We start from the raw sequence: 17,540 nt of genomic DNA on the forward strand, positions 1-17,540 counted from the left end.
AGTGTAGGAAACATATCAGCGCAATTCATAAATAATGCCTAGGTTGCCAGAAACAGATCTTACTAATGGATAGCAAACGAAAGGTACTGCTGAAACTTTATTTGCTGCAAAGGTTAAGTCGAGAAAAGTATAGCTTGTAAAGTCTGTATAATTAGCAAAACTTATGTACTCAATAAAGAAGCAAGTGCAACTTTTTTGCAATAATGATAAAAAGGTATGATTTTTTAAATAGATTTTCTTTTTTAAAAATGAAAGAAAAACAAGTTACCCGAATAAAAAAAAAAAAAAAAACAAGGGTTACAACCAAGGCAAAGGTAATTTTTTTTTATTTCAAAAGGACATTTTAAACGGTAAATATGGGAAAACCTTCACCCGCTACCCATAAGTACTTTCATTTCATTCAAATACAATGACTCACCACAATAACTATAATTCAGAAATTTTGCATTGAAAGATTAAATACACAAAGAATACAATCAATACAGCACCATGTAAGCATCCCTAATAAAAAAAATGTAAACTGTATCGTATAGCAAAGCCTAATTATTAACCATGTCCAGCCAGAATGGAAACGCATTTGCTACTGTCAGCAACTGCGCATCTCAGTTCGCAAATGTTACATGACCTGAAGACCACTCATGATCGCGTCACAGCTCGTCGTGGGCGCTCTCATGAGGCAGCCTCCGAGATATGTCGGCAGTGACGTAGGCAACCGATGTCCACAGGGCGAGGCACCTGTCTAAGGTGTCCGAATCCTCGACGGACATCGTGTCCCCGTCGGAGTGATGGAACCAGAAGTAATTGGAGTTTGCGTTGTAGAGGGAACCTTTAAAGGAAGAGGAAAATGGTTTGAAGTCTTACAAGGAGAAGGAAGTAAGTTATTCTCTTGGCAGGTTCAAGAAATTGCGATTTTCGACCGTGTAATATTAGGAGGAAAAAAACATCAGTTTTTGCTGTTCTTTAGTAGATGGAAAAGATAAATTTAAAACCTGCATGTTATTTTTTCTAAAGGTAACTTTTTTTTATCACATTAAAGCAAAATTGAAAAAGATTACCTGTTGGCACACCTGCCTTGGACCATATTTCGATGTCTGGGCCTCCATCCATGGGGCTGACAATCTGCCATTAACGAAAATAATAGCAAGTTGAATTATACACTGCACGAAAATAAAAGCACATACAATTATACATTAAACAATTAAAGTACCGTTTTGTGAATCAAATATGCAATCTCCAAACGTGTTCATTTCCGATGGATATTTCAAGATGTACCCCAAATGAAGGAGACTTCAGGGAGATCATGATTTTACCTTAGTGCTATTGAGAGGTTCGAGCAGACTCATGATTTCTTGCATGATGCACGTAGCTTCCTCATTGCCACTGAAGGCCAGTCCTAGTGGGTTGAACGTTCCAATGTCTGATTCCATCAGCATCTGATAATTGTCTTTGTCGGAGACATGTTTGTGGTAATAATCCTGTACGGAACCGGAAAAGGAGCGTTACTCTCTCTCTCTCTCTCTCTCTCTCTCTATGGTCCCTGAGTGCATACGACGGACCGCAACTACTATACTATTCGAAAAAATATTGACAATATTGTCTTTTACAATAATTTATATCTGTTTTCCTATAATGTATTCGGCAGCAATATCCCATCTCCACCACACTGTTTCATGAACAAGTAAGACATGAACCTCATGTAGGCATTGCTGAATGATGTTTGCAGCGTCTCTTTGCCCCCTAGCTGCACCCACATATAGAGCATAGAATAGAATACAGAATTTTGGCCAGAGGCCAAGCGCTAAAACGGAAATTGACTGTAAACAGGTTTGAAAGGTGTATCAGGAAGAAAACCTCCCACTAGCACTATGAATCCATTGTTAGAAGGTGGAAAGTGAGACGGAAGAAAGAAGATATGAACGGAGGTACAGTAATAGGAATGAAAGGGGTTAAAGCTAGGGTTCGAAGGGATGCTGCAAAAACCTTAAGTAATGCCTGCAGTGCACCGCATGAGGAGCACTGACTGCACCAAATCCCCACGGGGTTTTCTTTCTTTTCCACCTGTAGATCCTTGTACTTCGTCTGCTTTTGTTTTCTGGATTTCTTTACCTTGCTCTCCAACTCTCTCTTTTCACTGCCAAAAGTGCCCCAGTGAATGGCCTGTAAGCCTAAATTTCATAAAATCAATTATATCATTAACCCCATTCTCAGCTCTCCATCTCCCACACTGCAAAGACACCCGAGTAGTATTTACCTGTCCGCCGACAATCCCCTGCTCTTCTCCTGTCCACAGTATGACACGCACTGTCCTCCTTGGCCTCAGTCCCAGCTTTTTGAGCACCACGGCTGCGTTCCACGAGATAGTGACACCGCCTTTACGAAAATCAATTCATTATTAATATTGATATGGTCAAAAATCACACGCGTACCTGACTTTCCATACCTTAGGTTCGTTTTATGGTCATGGGAACAATTCTGAGTTTAATTTCGCAAAATAATTCATAATCTCTGTTTCCTATAAACTAAGAGAAAGGAAGGTATAACCAAATGATAGTCATGTTTTATGAATAAACGCAACCTTGAACCACATAAGTACTGTCACCTGGTAAAGAAACCAGAACCAGTTAAGAAAAAATGTAACAACAAAAGTAAAGAAAAAATATTTAAAACAACCACCGAAATTATAATTAATAACAGGTTTAATGGTTTTTTTCCTTGTTTTTGCTCTGTTAATTAAACAGATATGTTTCCCCCGTCATAACATATCAAGACTTTGAACAAAAATTTGTCATACAAATGTAAAAAGTATCACAAAAGACTTAAAAAGCAGACACCAGTTCAGGCCATCATATCTGGTCCACATGAAGTTTGCTTTGAAGGAAATAAATATTAGTGTGAAAATCCCCACTTCCCCTCATCACGCCCTCACATCTGGCGGCTGAGAACATACCTGATAAGTAGATCGTTTACATAATCGAGTGTCACGAATGTAAGTTTACCTTAAGTTTTTTTTTTACCTACAAGCATTGGCCAGTTGCTAAAATCTTCACGTCACCTTTGCATTGAAGTGCAATTCTATTGGAAGACTAATATGTAAAGAAACAAAAGTTGCTGAAGTAGCTTTCCAGCTAGAAGCCTTTACTTGTAAATCCATGAATTAATTAATACATTCACTTCCTTCCTCTTTGAAAAAAGTGACTGCTAGGAAACTTCTCTTAATTTTTTTAGCATTTATTGGTTTGACCTACTTCAGGATCTTTGACATAAGCCCAAGTGAAATTATTTGACGAGATGAAATTTCAACAATAACTTTAACGTACTGGATATTCAAATATTTTCAAATTGTAGATCTAGGTATTATCATTCAACTGCGATTTCAGGCAAAAATTGATCAGTTTAAATCTCGCCTTGTTTATAGCATACCCGGTGTTCCATGCCAGTTAAATGAGCTACAGTTCCTAATTTATGATTTATGGAACTTTAATAAGCTCGTACGCGTATCCAATCATAAAATTCTGTATTGGTTTGAGTTTGAATCAACTTTGACCAGGGGTTTCGATACCTACTTACTCCCCTTTCTTTAGCGGATATTTTGAATAATCTAGCTCGCGACAAGCACTGATTTAAACCGAAGCTGGCATCAACTACGATGTAAATAAAGCTTCACCTCCATCATCCATAGCACCCTGTCCCACATCCCAAGAGTCCAGGTGTCCCGACACCACAACGACCTCCTGAGGAGACTCAGAGCCTGTCACTTCAGCGATGGTGTTTCGAGACGTCGTGTCGGGGTAGTTAACGGCTCCCATCTTCAGGAGGATTTCAGCGGTGTCCCCTGAAAGCAGTTGGAATCGAATGAGTCTCACGGTGGTTTAGATCTAATCCTCAGTTCCATTTATCTCATATCGAGGAGAGTCTGCTCTGACAGTTATGGCACGAACGTAAAGTATACTTTATTCCATTTACCTGAGAGAGGTGAGCATTGCTAAATTTGTATGACTACGCAAATTAGCTAATGAAGAAGAAGGATAACTATTAAAAAATGGACGAAAATCTTGCCTGGTTACTTCACAGGGTGTTATAAATGAAACTTATACAGTTGCATACACTTATTACACTAAAAGCATACAGTAAAATCATCACGACGCATCAGAAACACGTTAACCAGGAAGCGTAATGAATAAATACAGCACTTATAAAATGCTGTATTTATACATGTTGCTGTTTATCAGTCACTGAGAAGACCTTTACCTGAGTAGCGGGTGAACTCACCTCTTTCTTGCATCCTTGCCAGCATAGCGGCGTCTTCGACGGTGATACAACCTGTTGGTATTTTGACATCGGAAGAGTAGAACTGCTGCCCCGTGTGCGGGGAATTGATCGAGAACGGAGTTACTGAACGAGTCAGGGATGCCACAGCCCCCACTTCGGCAGCCTTTGACGCTCCTGCTGTTCTGTACTGTACAGTGTCTCCGTAGGACACCCATTCTGGATTGTAAACCACGATTTTCCCTTTGGCCTGAAGGTAAAGTTCCTCTTAGATGCTAAGTGAAATAGTCTTTTGCTGAGCATACAAATATTATTCCATTATTTTTTTTTTTAGGTATAAAAGTTTTTTTAATTTTTATGTTCAAAGATGTACGAGAGGTTAATTAGCATCACCAGTGCTTCAAGTTACTTACCTAGCTCATACCTTCACCAAAGCGCTAGACAGTAATAATGGTGTTATTATACTCTCGAATTCAAAGGGTGCCTGCCGCAAACAACACCAAGCTAGGCTCCCCCCCTCTCTCTCTCTCTCTCTCTCTCTCTCTCTCTCTCTCTCTCTCTCTCTCTCTCAAACAGTCATTCAATCTATCGATTAAACCACTATATCTAATACTATTCTCCTTGAAATATAATGAAAATTTATGCCCATGTGCAATGCAGCATGGATTAAATCCTCAGGTTTACTGTGCAAGGTAGAAATTCATTCTGGGCTGTTGGCTGGACTTAAAGCACAGATTAAATTTGACTTTCATTTCCTTATTAACGTTATTTGAATTTGTCACGTGACATCCATAACATTTATGGCACTTATAGATTTTCATAATGAATAGTATGTCAAAATACTGGTACGGTTTGCTCCTTAAGCTGAATTAAAACTCCATCGTCTTCCGATAAACTATGGTAGACTGTAGGCCTAGGTACGTGAACTTTGTTGTACTGACTGACATTCTAACTCTCTGAAAATGTCTAAATCAAGGATTATTACTTACGAGATGGGCATTCTCTTCCAGTTCCTGGAAGTCCTTGACGACGAGCACTGGCGCTTTGATGCCCTCCTCAGGAGTTCCTACCGAGCTGCCCAGACCGAGGAAGTTCAACTTCTGAAGACGAGGTAAGACCATCCAAGCCGACTCGTCGTTTCTGTTTGGAGCATCTGAGACTCAGAACTGAACATTTTTAATACTGGGATTAAAGTGAAACTATAAATACGTCCTAGTTCGATGCCATATCGGGAATATCCTGCTTGGTCGTATTCACAAATCACATTCTATTTGTGAATTTCCATCAACACCTTCCCAGCAATACTGTGAATGTTTTATGATCATATATTTAAATTTTCAAAGAAGCTGTGTTCTTTCTACTTTGAAGCTCCCTGTAACTTTACCATATTCATTGTTACTTTTCTCGTCACCTGAATATCAAGTATACACTTTATATTTATCTTTTGCTGACCCGCACTTTTTCTGATAAGTGAATTATTCAAATTTTCTTTAACTGTATGCTTCGCAAGATTTTAACACCATACGTTTGACACAAAATTGATGAAGGAGACGTCAGTGTAAAATGCTAATCAAACCTGAGGGTACCCGGTGCATGTAAAAAAAAAAGCGATTACTTACTTATGGTATTTTTGCATTGTTATTTATTTTAATCTTATTAATTCTAACAGCTTACCGAAATATTGATAGCCAATGAGGCACAAAATCTGATAGTCATTTTACTTTTGGCGCCATCTTTAACTGCAGTGATGAATCGTAGGAAGTCTAAAGTGCTATAATCTGTGTACGTATTTTGGAAGGATTATCCGCAGGAAAATCATATGGTTACGATTAATTATGCAAAGAATTCATGAATATCATAATGACATATGTGGGATATGCGCTAAAATGTTGTTTTGCAAATTATCCGTAGTTGGTATAAAACAAGATTACTGGGATGCGTACTTAACCTACCCTTCTTCCATCTAACCTAACATATCACAACAGAACCCACCCCACCCCCGCTCCGGCCCTCCTCCCACTTCCCGTACCTCTTGCCCCCGACCGGAGGGACCAATACAGCTCTAAACTTCTTTACCTATCTTAAAGCGCATTGTCTAACCTGACCTCGACATTCAGAGATACTTCCTCAATTCTTGGGCCAGCTGATAAAATCTAACATTACCTGGCAATGTAACTACTTAAACACATGCCCTGTGGACGCCATGTTACCAATAACGTTTTTAATATTTAATATTGCAGCTTTTATCCTCTAGCCAAATTTATAACTCTCAGATTTTTCTTTACAGCTAAAGACATAGTTTCTTTTCCTAATTCAATTTTTTCTTGCTGTATTATTGGTAAATGTTTCCAGTTTGTTGCCATTCATTGAAAATCCCAAAAATGGTTGAGGCACTTTCGGATTCTGTGCACAGACATAAACAGGAGTTCACTGAATTTGTGATTATTCTGGAAATCTAGCTGTATAGCTTCTGATAGAGGTTATGTCAGGTGAAAGTTTAGTTTAATTCTTGTAGAGCTCAGGAAAACTTCAGGTCAAAGTACAGTCAATACTGTGAAAGAGTCTGATAAAACTTGCCGGAGGTAATAGGCGCTGCTTTGTTTATAGTTTCTCCAGTTGACTCCTGTTAATGTTTGTGCACAGAATCTGATAGTAGCCCAACAATTTTTTGGGTTTCAAGAAGAGATAACAAGCCGAAAATTTTTGTATTTTCTCTCCTTTTTGCTAAGAAATATCGCTAAACACGAGTGTGGTGCTTCTCTGATGACAGGAGAGCTGTAGAGATAAATCTGTTTTTTCCCACGTAGTTTTCCCAAGAAGCACTCCACATGAGAACTTTCATAAGTTGAGTTCCCACAGTTGCCCAGTAAGTCTCCTTGCTGCTTCTAGGCACTAAAATGCTTTACGTTTGAATGAGGTTATAGTGCAAACATAGGTGTCCTTAAGGTTCTCTTGCTCCAAAGGCGTAAATAAGAATAGATAGGGATTTACTTGTTGGGGAATCATTTAAGTGACAGCCATACCTTAACACATTTCATCATTAATTAAGAGGCAGGTGCGATGTGTCTGAAAATGCATAGGAATGCAGAAATAATGCTGAGAGATTATGAAACGTTAATAAACATTATTATCGTCATCTTGATTTATCTGTTACAACTGATATTCCTTTGACGAACTATCTTTGGTTAAGTTAAAACAGCAGATTATTCAGTTTCTTATCTATCTCAGACAAAACCTCTCGAGCTACTGTACAAAACTGAGTCGGAAGCCAAGATGGCTTCATCTTACCAATTTCATGCTTAATTAAGATTTGTTTTTAAGGCAAAATCCCTTTAAGTTAGTTTATCAAGGCATGATTTGACTGTTAGTAAAAAATGATATCCCAGCGAGACATCGCCAAGCTATGAAATTACAAAACTCTAAATGTTGATCTGTCATCATTTTTTCAGTTATTATCGCGACATTTGTCTCTAGAATTGTCCATCAAGATAATCTTTTTGACCCTTTATTTTTATACATTTATATTTTGTCTTTTTTAAGGCATTTTTGTTAGCATTGTCCTATTCAATCTTCATATGTCTCCTGGAGCTTTTTATTCATGTTATTTACTCAGGTCTCTTCAGCAATACTTTTGTGCTTGACGCTCGCAGTTCTCTCTCTCTCTCTCTCTCTCTCTCTCTCTCTCTCTCTCTCTCTCTCTCTGCAAAACAGCTCAGCTCTAAACGCCGCATTTATTTGTGCGAGCGCCTGGAGAATAAGACCCATCCACCAACCTTTCCCAGTGAGGGACGACGACGTCCTCCGTGCGAACGTTTTCCAGACCCTCGGCGCGGGAGACTTCCAGCATGTGATCGATAGCTGCTTCCAGCACTCCAGACCCGGTCTGTGTGCGACGAAACAGATTTTTACTTTATTTTATTTTAAGTGGGTGGCTGAGAACTGGCTTGCTGTCCATTTGCATGGGAACAGACGGAGGTTCTTATCCTTGAGTTCATTGTAGTTTTAATTCATGGCGGAATACCCACTTATTTGTTATTTTTGCTTTTTAACTTTATATCACTCTATTTTAAAAGGTCATTTTACTTGATAATGATAATTTACAGAAACCAGAATTTTTGTTTTTCTCCTTTTAGACTAGCCTAGTATATGAAATCTATGATTTAAAAGAAATTCTGTATGAAACACAAGATTTGTTGATAAATACCGAATAGCATCGTCATTTATTGTTTTAAAAAATACCTTTAGTTTATGCTACGGATAAAATTATTGTTACTTTAATTAAACAGATTAAATTTCTACTGACAGTGGATCATTAAATGAAATGCGCCGATCAATTAACACTTAAAGACGACTGGAGTGGTAAATTTGATCACAGAAATGAACTAAAGCATCATGACTGTCGTCATTTGTTTGGTTCAATGCGTGACCTGCTTACCAGAATCACACTTACAATTCTAGGTCCATAGGTATCGACCAAGGCTGCAAGAGAATCGTAAGCCTTTCCCTTGTATTCCCCGCTGGTAACGTAGCCAATGATCTGGTCCACAGTTTTTTTATATCCTCTGATCTCTTCAATAAGTTCGGGGCTTAGGATATTACTACAGTTACTGGAAGAAGAAGAAGCTACAGCATTGGTTGCTTTGTTTACATTTGGTGTCCGATGCTTCGAGGGACCAAAGCCGATGCTGTTTGGAGAATCGGCATCTGGCTTAGATAAAGGATGGGCAGGGTCTTCATTGGCTTTGAGAACGTAAATACCTCCACTAATAAAAACACTGCAGAATATCACTAGCAAACTGTATGTCTTTGTTATAGTCATTGCTTCACTTGAAACGCAAAAAACCGAAGGAAGCCGTGATAGCGTCAGAAGGAGTTGTAACCTACTGATGTTTGGTGCGACTTGTCTTTGTAATACATATATACCCCTTATCACTCATGATACGTACACCTGATGCTCGTATCTTCTGTAATCGCACTCAAGACCTGGTGCGTAGCACTGTCGTTTGTAATCTTATCTGAGAAGATCTAATTGTTATTGGACAGCAAAAATAGTTAAAAAGACAATTGCAGATGATGACTTTCCCATGATTATCATTTGCAAATGATTTATTCATAATCTTGAGAATTGGTACCGTTAACATTTTATTTGTTCATTAGGTTTCGATTAATCGGCGCTTTACTTGATGTTATTTTTTTTTTTTTTTGTGAAAACTACCTCGTACAATTGACTTCAGAATTTGTAATAATACAGTAATCGTGCGTACCAATTTCGAAAAGTCGGATATTTGTAGGCACAGGAGACGCTCCGGTCATTGTGAGACGTTCATGTTTTCCCAGGATTCAGAAATCTGTCATTTTCAGTCAAACAACCCGAGGGACATTGGGACCCAAATATTATTGGTGAAAAAATCTTGGTGCCTATTCATTCGATTTAAGTTTGGCTTACATATCGGATAAAAAAAAAGAAGTAACCAGTAGATTACATATAATTATGCTGCATGCATTTACTCGTCTAGAGGAGAATTGACAGCTCTTTTTTTTCCATTGGGATTGTTACTCTCCTTCACATTTGGGCGACGGAAGATCCGGAAGTATATTTTTTGGTCTACATGAGCGGTATGAATTACTCTCCGGATTATCACTCTAATGGCTTGGGCTTCTTGTTTGTGAGTGGTGCTGTGGCTTATTCAGTAATAGATGGGGATCTTCCTATTCCTCTTGTCTCCTCACCTTTCCATCCTTTCAGAAATTATTCATTTTTCAGTCGTACCTTCCTTGTATCCAGTATTAGTTAATAAGTGATGCAACTGGCTTCACGTGAATCAATTGGGAAGTGTCCTGTTTACGTAGGCGCTCATGCCTGACTAAGTACATGCGTCTTGGCACTCTCTTTTTGCACTTCGGGACTTCCCTGTTTGTGGGTTTGGTGTAGGCAGGACGTACTGGTCGTGGGTGTAGATAGGAACGACTGAGCGGGTCCTGGGTGGACGTTGGTAATGAATCCGTTGCCTTCTCTTTTTCTTTTTTCCTTTTTTAACCAATGCATCGAGGAAAGTAATTTGCTGAGCCTGCCTCTCCTCAGTGGTAATTCTCAGGACCGAGTTTCATTCGACTTCATTTGCATCTTTAAGGTCGTTCTCGCCATTAGATGGTACGAGACTATTTATGATAAGTTTCTTATAAAATCATCGCTATCTCTCATCCTTTCAGACCTGTTGATGCCATCGCTACTAAACAAGGAATGATTCATCTTGAAATATTTCCACCTTTCTCTTTCACTCCCTTTCACTCTTTATGTGGACCCGCTCGGTATATTTTCCATTCGTTTCAAACAAATTTTATGTTTTATTTTAAGCAGGCAAATTTGAGTGAGAAAAAACGGATTTTAAAGAGACTTGGCACATTTGTATTGACATTTCTTGCCCTTTTTTCATCATTTGCAATGACATTCAAGAAACGTAACCCTCTATGTTGCGCGTTCCAGTAAGACAGATGCAGTATGACCTGTGTTATTTTTGCTGTAATATATCCCCACCGAGAACTTATGATGCCTATTATATTATTGCGCTCTTCAATGTCCTCTTCGTCCTCAATTTTACACCATTTTTTTCTATTCTGCCTCACAGTAAAGTGATTAATGTACTATGCGCCACTGATGACCACGTACTCAGTCGAGTGTGGTGTGTCACACAGTAAAGAGGGGCACGGGGCTAGCGATCTCATCCCAGAATGTTGGTGAAAGGAAACAGCTTATGCTAAAGATTTATCAAGGTGAATTTGTCACTACATACAAAATGGTTTAGAAAATTCTACATCTACAAAAGGAATTATGACAAAAAGCCTGTATCAAAATAATGATACCAACTCTGGCAAAATCAAAGTCAAGACCAACATGAAAACTGTAAAAAAAAAAAAATTTATATCTTGACCTACAAATTTCGGAACTACATAAAAGAAAAAACGAAATACTCGTACATCAGGTACTTTGTCGTAAACATTGTTTTAACCTTCCCCACTGGGATTATTGACATTAAAATTTTAATTTTTTCATTTATAGTCCAGGAAATATTTGTTCAAATACGATATCTTACAAAACATTTCACTGACTGATATTCATTCACATTTAAACCTTTTTAATGACTGAAAAAACTGTATAAATTTAGGGTTGTTATTCGTTAGTTCATAGATTAGCGTAAAAGTTTGTTTCGGATTCAAATAATACTATCACCGTTCTCCTGACAGTTTGGTATTCTCCCCGGTGATTGAGAGAAACTGATATCCATTACTCAAAACTGGAATTTTCCAGTTATATATATTGAAAAAGGAAGCATTGAGGCCATCTTTTGGCATCCAGGATGGCAAACAAAATAATAAAGTGTACCGTCATTTATTATTGACAAATGTGCACCTGTTCCGAGACAAAATCTGAGAGGGATGAAATATTTACGAATTATTTTTTATTTCATCTTGATAAAGACAAAATTAATTACATTATTCACTCAGTTCCCTATTTTTTTAAGATTTTAAAGACTTGTAAAACTTGCTGAAAGGACCATCGAGTGTTAACACTGAGATTCTTTAAGTTTTCTCATGGCCAAATAATTACAGAAACCAACATTGGGTGCGTTATTAAAGGCGGATATCCTTTGGCAGTTATTCCCGATCTTCAGAAGGATTTAAAACTATTCTTTTTACGTGTCTCATATAACATGTATTTTTTTGCGGTTTGCCTACAGAGCGCCAAAATAGTTTCTGTTTAGCAACAAAAATGCAACCAGCGTTTCTCATAGCTACCAACAGATATGGCCACTGAATTCTCTGAAAAAAGTTTCTTGATATACCTAGTGACGTCCTTGTAGCCATCCAGTTTGTGTAATTAAGAGTCGTTTACTGGGCATTCCATGAAATGCCACTCCACTCAGCATTAATGCTCTTTATGTGATGCCTTAATAGAAATATTTTGAACTGGGATTATTGATAGTGATGCTGGTAATGTATTCTAGTAATATGCTTTATGACATTAATAGTACTGACATATTTTGACAGGATATACTACTCATTTCCTTTCAAGTATTACTACTAGCAAGTTTCTGAGCTTTGTAACATTCAATTAGCAAAGTCAAATAATGTCAGGTATGGTCAGTGCTTGCATGGGTAACAGCCAAGAGATTAATGTAGAATTAAAAGGTCCATAAAAGAAATTAACACAAAAAGCCATATTTTGGCTTTAAGGGCAATTTTATATAATTCACCACACAGTTTTCCTTCCTCCGGTTTCTCAGAATGCCTTTTGGCTAGTTCCTTAAGAGTGGCTACTCTGCAGGAATATTTTAGTTATAATAATAATAATAATAATAATGATAATAATAATAATAATAATAATAATAATAATAATAATAATAATAATAATAATAATAATAATAATAATAATAATAAGATACTGGTATTATCATCGGTAGTGTTCTTACTTGTCCATTTTTAGTGCTTACATACCAAACAAATCAGCAAGGCTAGTACCATTTTCATTTCTAGAATTATCCGCCACCAGTGAAGTATTCACCATTATCCTCTTTGAAGAGGCTCCCCTGTTAGTCATAAGAACCAAATGATGAAAGCTTACGAGATGTAACGAACGTTTTGTTTTGGTTTTTGATGGATTTGTTGAGATGACAAGTGATTTCCTTCAAGAGTTGGTTACCTGTCTGAATGCACTTCTCACAAAGTTTAGTGATCATGCATAGAAAAAGGCAGAAAAATATTACGTAGTTATTTATGAACTACCTGCTTTTTCTTCGGGCAGGGAAGTTGCCTCTCAAAATTGGGTTTACAATAATTTACCAAGCTTCCTCTGCTCTGTTGTTACACGTCATAAGTACAATAATGCCTTGGCTTCTTGAGAGGGGTTCGCAACCCTCTTTTGGGTGCTCTTCTTCTACTCTGAATTCATATAACTAGTGAACAACGATGAATAATTATGAATTTTGTGATTCTTATTATTGTTATTATTATTATTGTTACTATTAATTCAAAAGCTTGGGCAGCCCTCCTACGTGGTCGTCCCCAACCCATCTGCTCCAACAATCGCTGTGGAAGCTGCTTCAAAGCACGGTATACCGAAAGGCTTTTAAATGAACGAGTAGTGAAACATACTCTAAAACTATTACAGTGTAATTTTTCTTAGTTTTGAGGGGAGAAATGTTTGTTTGAATGCGTAAAATAACGACAGTGAGACTGAGTTTAAAATAAGTAGGCATTTTTGGGCGTAATATTGGAACATTTCGGTTTTTCCTCAGTATTACGAGTTGTACATTCGTTGTGTAAACATGGGAATTTTGCCAGCCTAGGAAAGGTAAGGCGTGAGAGCGAAATGACCATTTGTCGATGCTTTGAGATTACTTATGCTATTATTTTCATTTTGGAAGTTAACCAAACCACAGGGAGAGGGGGTGGGTACACAATTTGAAAGTCCTTATCTGAATACAAGGTATTAGCCCATCGGGGAATGCTTATGATGTGGTCTTTAACCTATAATTAGACGCCGAATATCTTGAAAACCCAATGAGTAATTGATGTGGATCTCTTGCCCAATGGCTGAGTTACTGTGGTAAGTAAAAATTCCTTCATTTTCAAGCAAAATGTTGATTACAACGCTGGAGGCACTTCATGTGCAGTTTTATTTTGACCCAAATTCGCGTAGCCCATTTGAATTAGAACTAAATAGACTAAGATCATTCCAAAAGCCCTTTTAAAGAGATAAGGGTGTTTTTGTATACAATGAAGTGAAATGTTCACCCCTACGTGAACAACAGTTTTCGCCATGAAGATAATACCACAACCTTTGGTGAACCTCTCAATAGTTATAACTGGAAAACTTATTGTGATAGTACAATGTTTTACAAATGAAAATGTAAATTCTCAATATGGTCAGACAAGGTTTTAATAAATTCTACTCAATCGGTTTTACGTGACTGTTATCGGAAAAAAATCCACTTGAGTATAGCTTTTTATATAGGACTATAGAAAAATACGTCACCATAGTCATGAACAAACTTAAAAACTTTCCTAAAGCTTTGCTGTAGTCAAACCGGTTTTATCTCCGAGTTCATGAGGTCTGTAAAAAACTACCAGTGTCACGTAAACTGGAAAAAAATATATAATGGTTTACGTACATTATCATTTTTACGGTCATAGAAATTCAGGTACTGCAGCTGAACACCCAACTGATATCTGGAGTCACTTAGAGGAAGATAATGGTTTGTTTCTAATTAGGACTCTGAATACTAACAGATTCGAGTCTGACTTTCAATAAATAGGACACTCTCTGTTCCTTACTTTTCCAAATAAGGCCGCTTTATTGACACCCATCTACCATCAGGATTGCTCGTGGTTTAGGAAAAGCGATTGTAATGTCATAATTTGCCTTAAATTCACTTAGATCGTTTTATGCTACGTGGTAAGTTTAGCTACATCATACTCGTGTTCCCTCGTCAAATATGCCCATTTTAATCACTGTAACGGCCACCGTCGATATTTCGCAGGGGTGAAACAACTAAGCAGTTTCTTTTAATAATATGACTATGTTTCCGGTGCGTAAAAAAGATGCTCTTGGCTATCATAATAATTTATTTAGTAATTTATGACTATCAACGTTTAAAACTCCCAGAAGAAAGGAGTTAAGTACTGTAGAGAAAATTTGAAGCAAAGATAAAATTATTTTAGTTTACCATTGTAGGACTTTTAACGTTTTCTATTATGAGCAATAATAGAAAATTGTATAGTGAAAAATATTGGAATCTATGAAAAAAGCTTAAAGCCTCCGCCACACTTCCCCTCCCTCTCTCTCTCTCTCTCTCTCTCTCTCTCTCTCTCTCTCTCTTTATGAGTGATGTCTGTTAAGCGCACAGGGCCTGAGTTCAGTTCCCCTGATAGGCAGGGCTATGGCTTTTGACTTGTTATCCGTAATATCCATTGTTCTCTGTTGAACAAAGCAGCGCTTATGTACCTGCTGGTGAATCGACTATTGGGGGTTGCAGCAAGGGGCAAGAAGGGCTTGGGGTTAGAAGTATCATACTAAACCACAAATATCATTTAATATCTAACTCACCATACCTCAGGAATAACTTATACCCAAGGGGGAATATTAAACGAGACTCGTGGTTTAATATTTGTGAATATGAAAAACGTCACGAGTGTGTAAGTGACAAAAACGTTCTGATATGTCTTGAGATTCTACTGCGATACTGACCAGGCACAGTTTTGCTTACTCTATATGCATAAGAAGTAGTTAGGTACTTGCAATGCACTTTTAGACTTGTGCCATTTGCAAGAGAACTTTGATAAGGGTTTTGAGTGTAGAGTAATTCAAATAAATTTTGGTGCTGCTTTCGATTTAGTAAATCAGAAGGCACTCATTTATAAACTTCAGAATCGTGGAATGGTTGGATATGTTTTAGGATTACTTCAAGATTTCCTTACAGATAGGCAGCAGTGAGTTGCTGTTGATGAGATCTTTAGTGAACCAGGACCTATTGTGTTTGGAGATCCACAGGGTAGTGTTCTTGGTCCACTGTTATTGTTAGTGCATACAATTGATATGGTATTTAGCCTGGAAAATAAGATTGTTCAGTATCCAATAATGAAACACTTGTGGGCATAGTAAAGTCTCCACTTATGAGAAATGAAGCTGCCATCAGCCTCAATTGGGGCATGGACCGGACTAATGAATGGTGTAGTCGGTGGGGTATGAGGCTGATCTCTAGTAAAATGAAAACACTGTTGATTATCAGATCTTGCACAGATTTTCTACCCCATCTTCCCATTCAGATGGATGGGACTTTGCTGTTTGAGTTTGAAGCTTTAACTATTCTAATTTTAACTTTTGACTCACATCTTACTTTTGAGAAACACCTAATAAAAGTTTCAGCAAATGCCACATGAAAGTTAGGTATTGTTCGTAAGGCCTCATGTATTTATAACAGTGATAAAATCAGTGCAACCTGTTTTAGTTCATTTGTGCTTCCTTTACTAGAACACTGTTCCCTGGTGTGGATGTCTGTTTCTGCCAGAGATTTATCTGTTTTCGATAGAGTTGTTCGTGGTGGTATGTTTCTCTTTCCTAATATTAGCAGTTATGACTTGGATCATTGACGGATGATCTCTTGTCTGTCACTTTTTCATAAGATGTATTTTAACAGAGATCTTTCATATTCACAAATGGTCTGTGATCCCCTTTTCCTGTTGAGAGCAACCAGATTCACTGAACAGCAGCACCAATATGCAGTAAATATGCCTCGCTGTCGAGCTTCTCAGTTTCAGAGGTCCTTTATTCCTCACACTGTTGGACTGTGGAACAGCCTCCCGAAGAATGGTGAGCAGTTGGAACTTCATAAGTTCAAAGTGAAGATGCAATACATTACTATACCAATAACTCTCAACCTATACTTTAATATTTTATTTACATTTTTATTGATTTATCAATTTATCTGGGTTTATAATAACTTTCTGTACTTCCCAATACCTTCTGGTACTTCTGTCAAATGAACACCATATTCTTTGGAAGCTTGAATTTCAAGTCGATGGCCCCTGTGGGCTTGTCCCATATGAATATGTTTCATCTTCTATGTAACAATGATAATGATAGTTGTATGTTTTTATGCATGTATGTGTGTATTAACACATTGTAGGGCATTTCATTTTTGTAACGACCAGAGTGGGCGTTATGCAGGTTCTTTAATATACTCAGGACGGGGCTGTCATGACTGACGGCAGATGCAACAAACAAAGGAGGGGAAAACAACAAAAACAATAAAATGAGCTTAAAATTAATTTATTCACAATATTTACAAGTGAGTCAGGTCTGGTAAAAGATAAAAACCATAAATACAAAAAATAAGCCAAAGGCAGCACTAAACAAAAGCAAGTTAAACAAAAAGTAGCTTTAAACAAAAAAAAAGGCAAAAATAAACAGCAGCAGGCAGAAAAAAAATATCAAACATACGTCCTCCATCAGGGCACCAAGACAGCCCTCAGCTGTGCAACAGGGACAAAAACCCACCAACCACAAAACCCGATGGAGACGTCAGGACAGCCTCACGCTGTCATCAAAGATGAGCAGCTCGTGGTCACACGACTACTCATGGTCACCTCCACCTCTACGACGTGCTCCACTTCGTAGGCGTGCTCCAATTTGCTGCTCAAAAACTCGACCAACGTCGACTCCAAAACTTTGCTGCTGCTGCCACTGCCGCTACTCTCGCTGCCCTACCAGACCCGAC

General features: G+C 37.8%; 1 protein-coding gene across 1 annotated transcript; it reads right to left on the reverse strand.

Annotated features, from left to right (window-relative positions):
* Nucleotides 1-84: 84 nt before the first annotated feature.
* On the reverse strand, nucleotides 85-9,239 carry LOC136838557 (carboxypeptidase Q-like). Its single transcript, XM_067103689.1, has 9 exons — nucleotides 8,717-9,239; nucleotides 8,040-8,149; nucleotides 5,256-5,406; nucleotides 4,270-4,516; nucleotides 3,665-3,832; nucleotides 2,252-2,370; nucleotides 1,311-1,475; nucleotides 1,056-1,119; nucleotides 85-826 (listed from the first exon to the last, which is right to left on the reverse strand). The coding sequence occupies exons 1-9, from the start codon at nucleotides 9,083-9,085 to the stop codon at nucleotides 648-650; spliced, it is 1,572 nt and encodes a 523-aa protein (XP_066959790.1). The 5' UTR covers nucleotides 9,086-9,239; the 3' UTR covers nucleotides 85-647.
* Between the last annotated feature and the right edge of the window lie 8,301 nt (nucleotides 9,240-17,540).

The sequence above is a fragment of the Macrobrachium rosenbergii genome, chromosome 5 (genome assembly GCF_040412425.1).
Source record: "Macrobrachium rosenbergii isolate ZJJX-2024 chromosome 5, ASM4041242v1, whole genome shotgun sequence".
NCBI classification, from domain to species: Eukaryota; Metazoa; Arthropoda; class Malacostraca; order Decapoda; family Palaemonidae; genus Macrobrachium; species Macrobrachium rosenbergii.

Coding starts and splice junctions, on each gene's coding strand:
- LOC136838557 (XM_067103689.1), bottom strand. CDS start 9,085: ATGACTATAACAAAGACATACAGTTTGCTAGTGATATTCTGCAGTGTT. Junction 4,517..5,255: donor TGGAAGAGAATGCCCATCTC/GTAAGTAATAAT, acceptor CTTTACCTTCAG/GCCAAAGGGAAAATCGTGGT. Junction 1,120..1,310: donor AACCTCTCAATAGCACTAAG/GTAAAATCATGA, acceptor CGTTAATGGCAG/ATTGTCAGCCCCATGGATGG.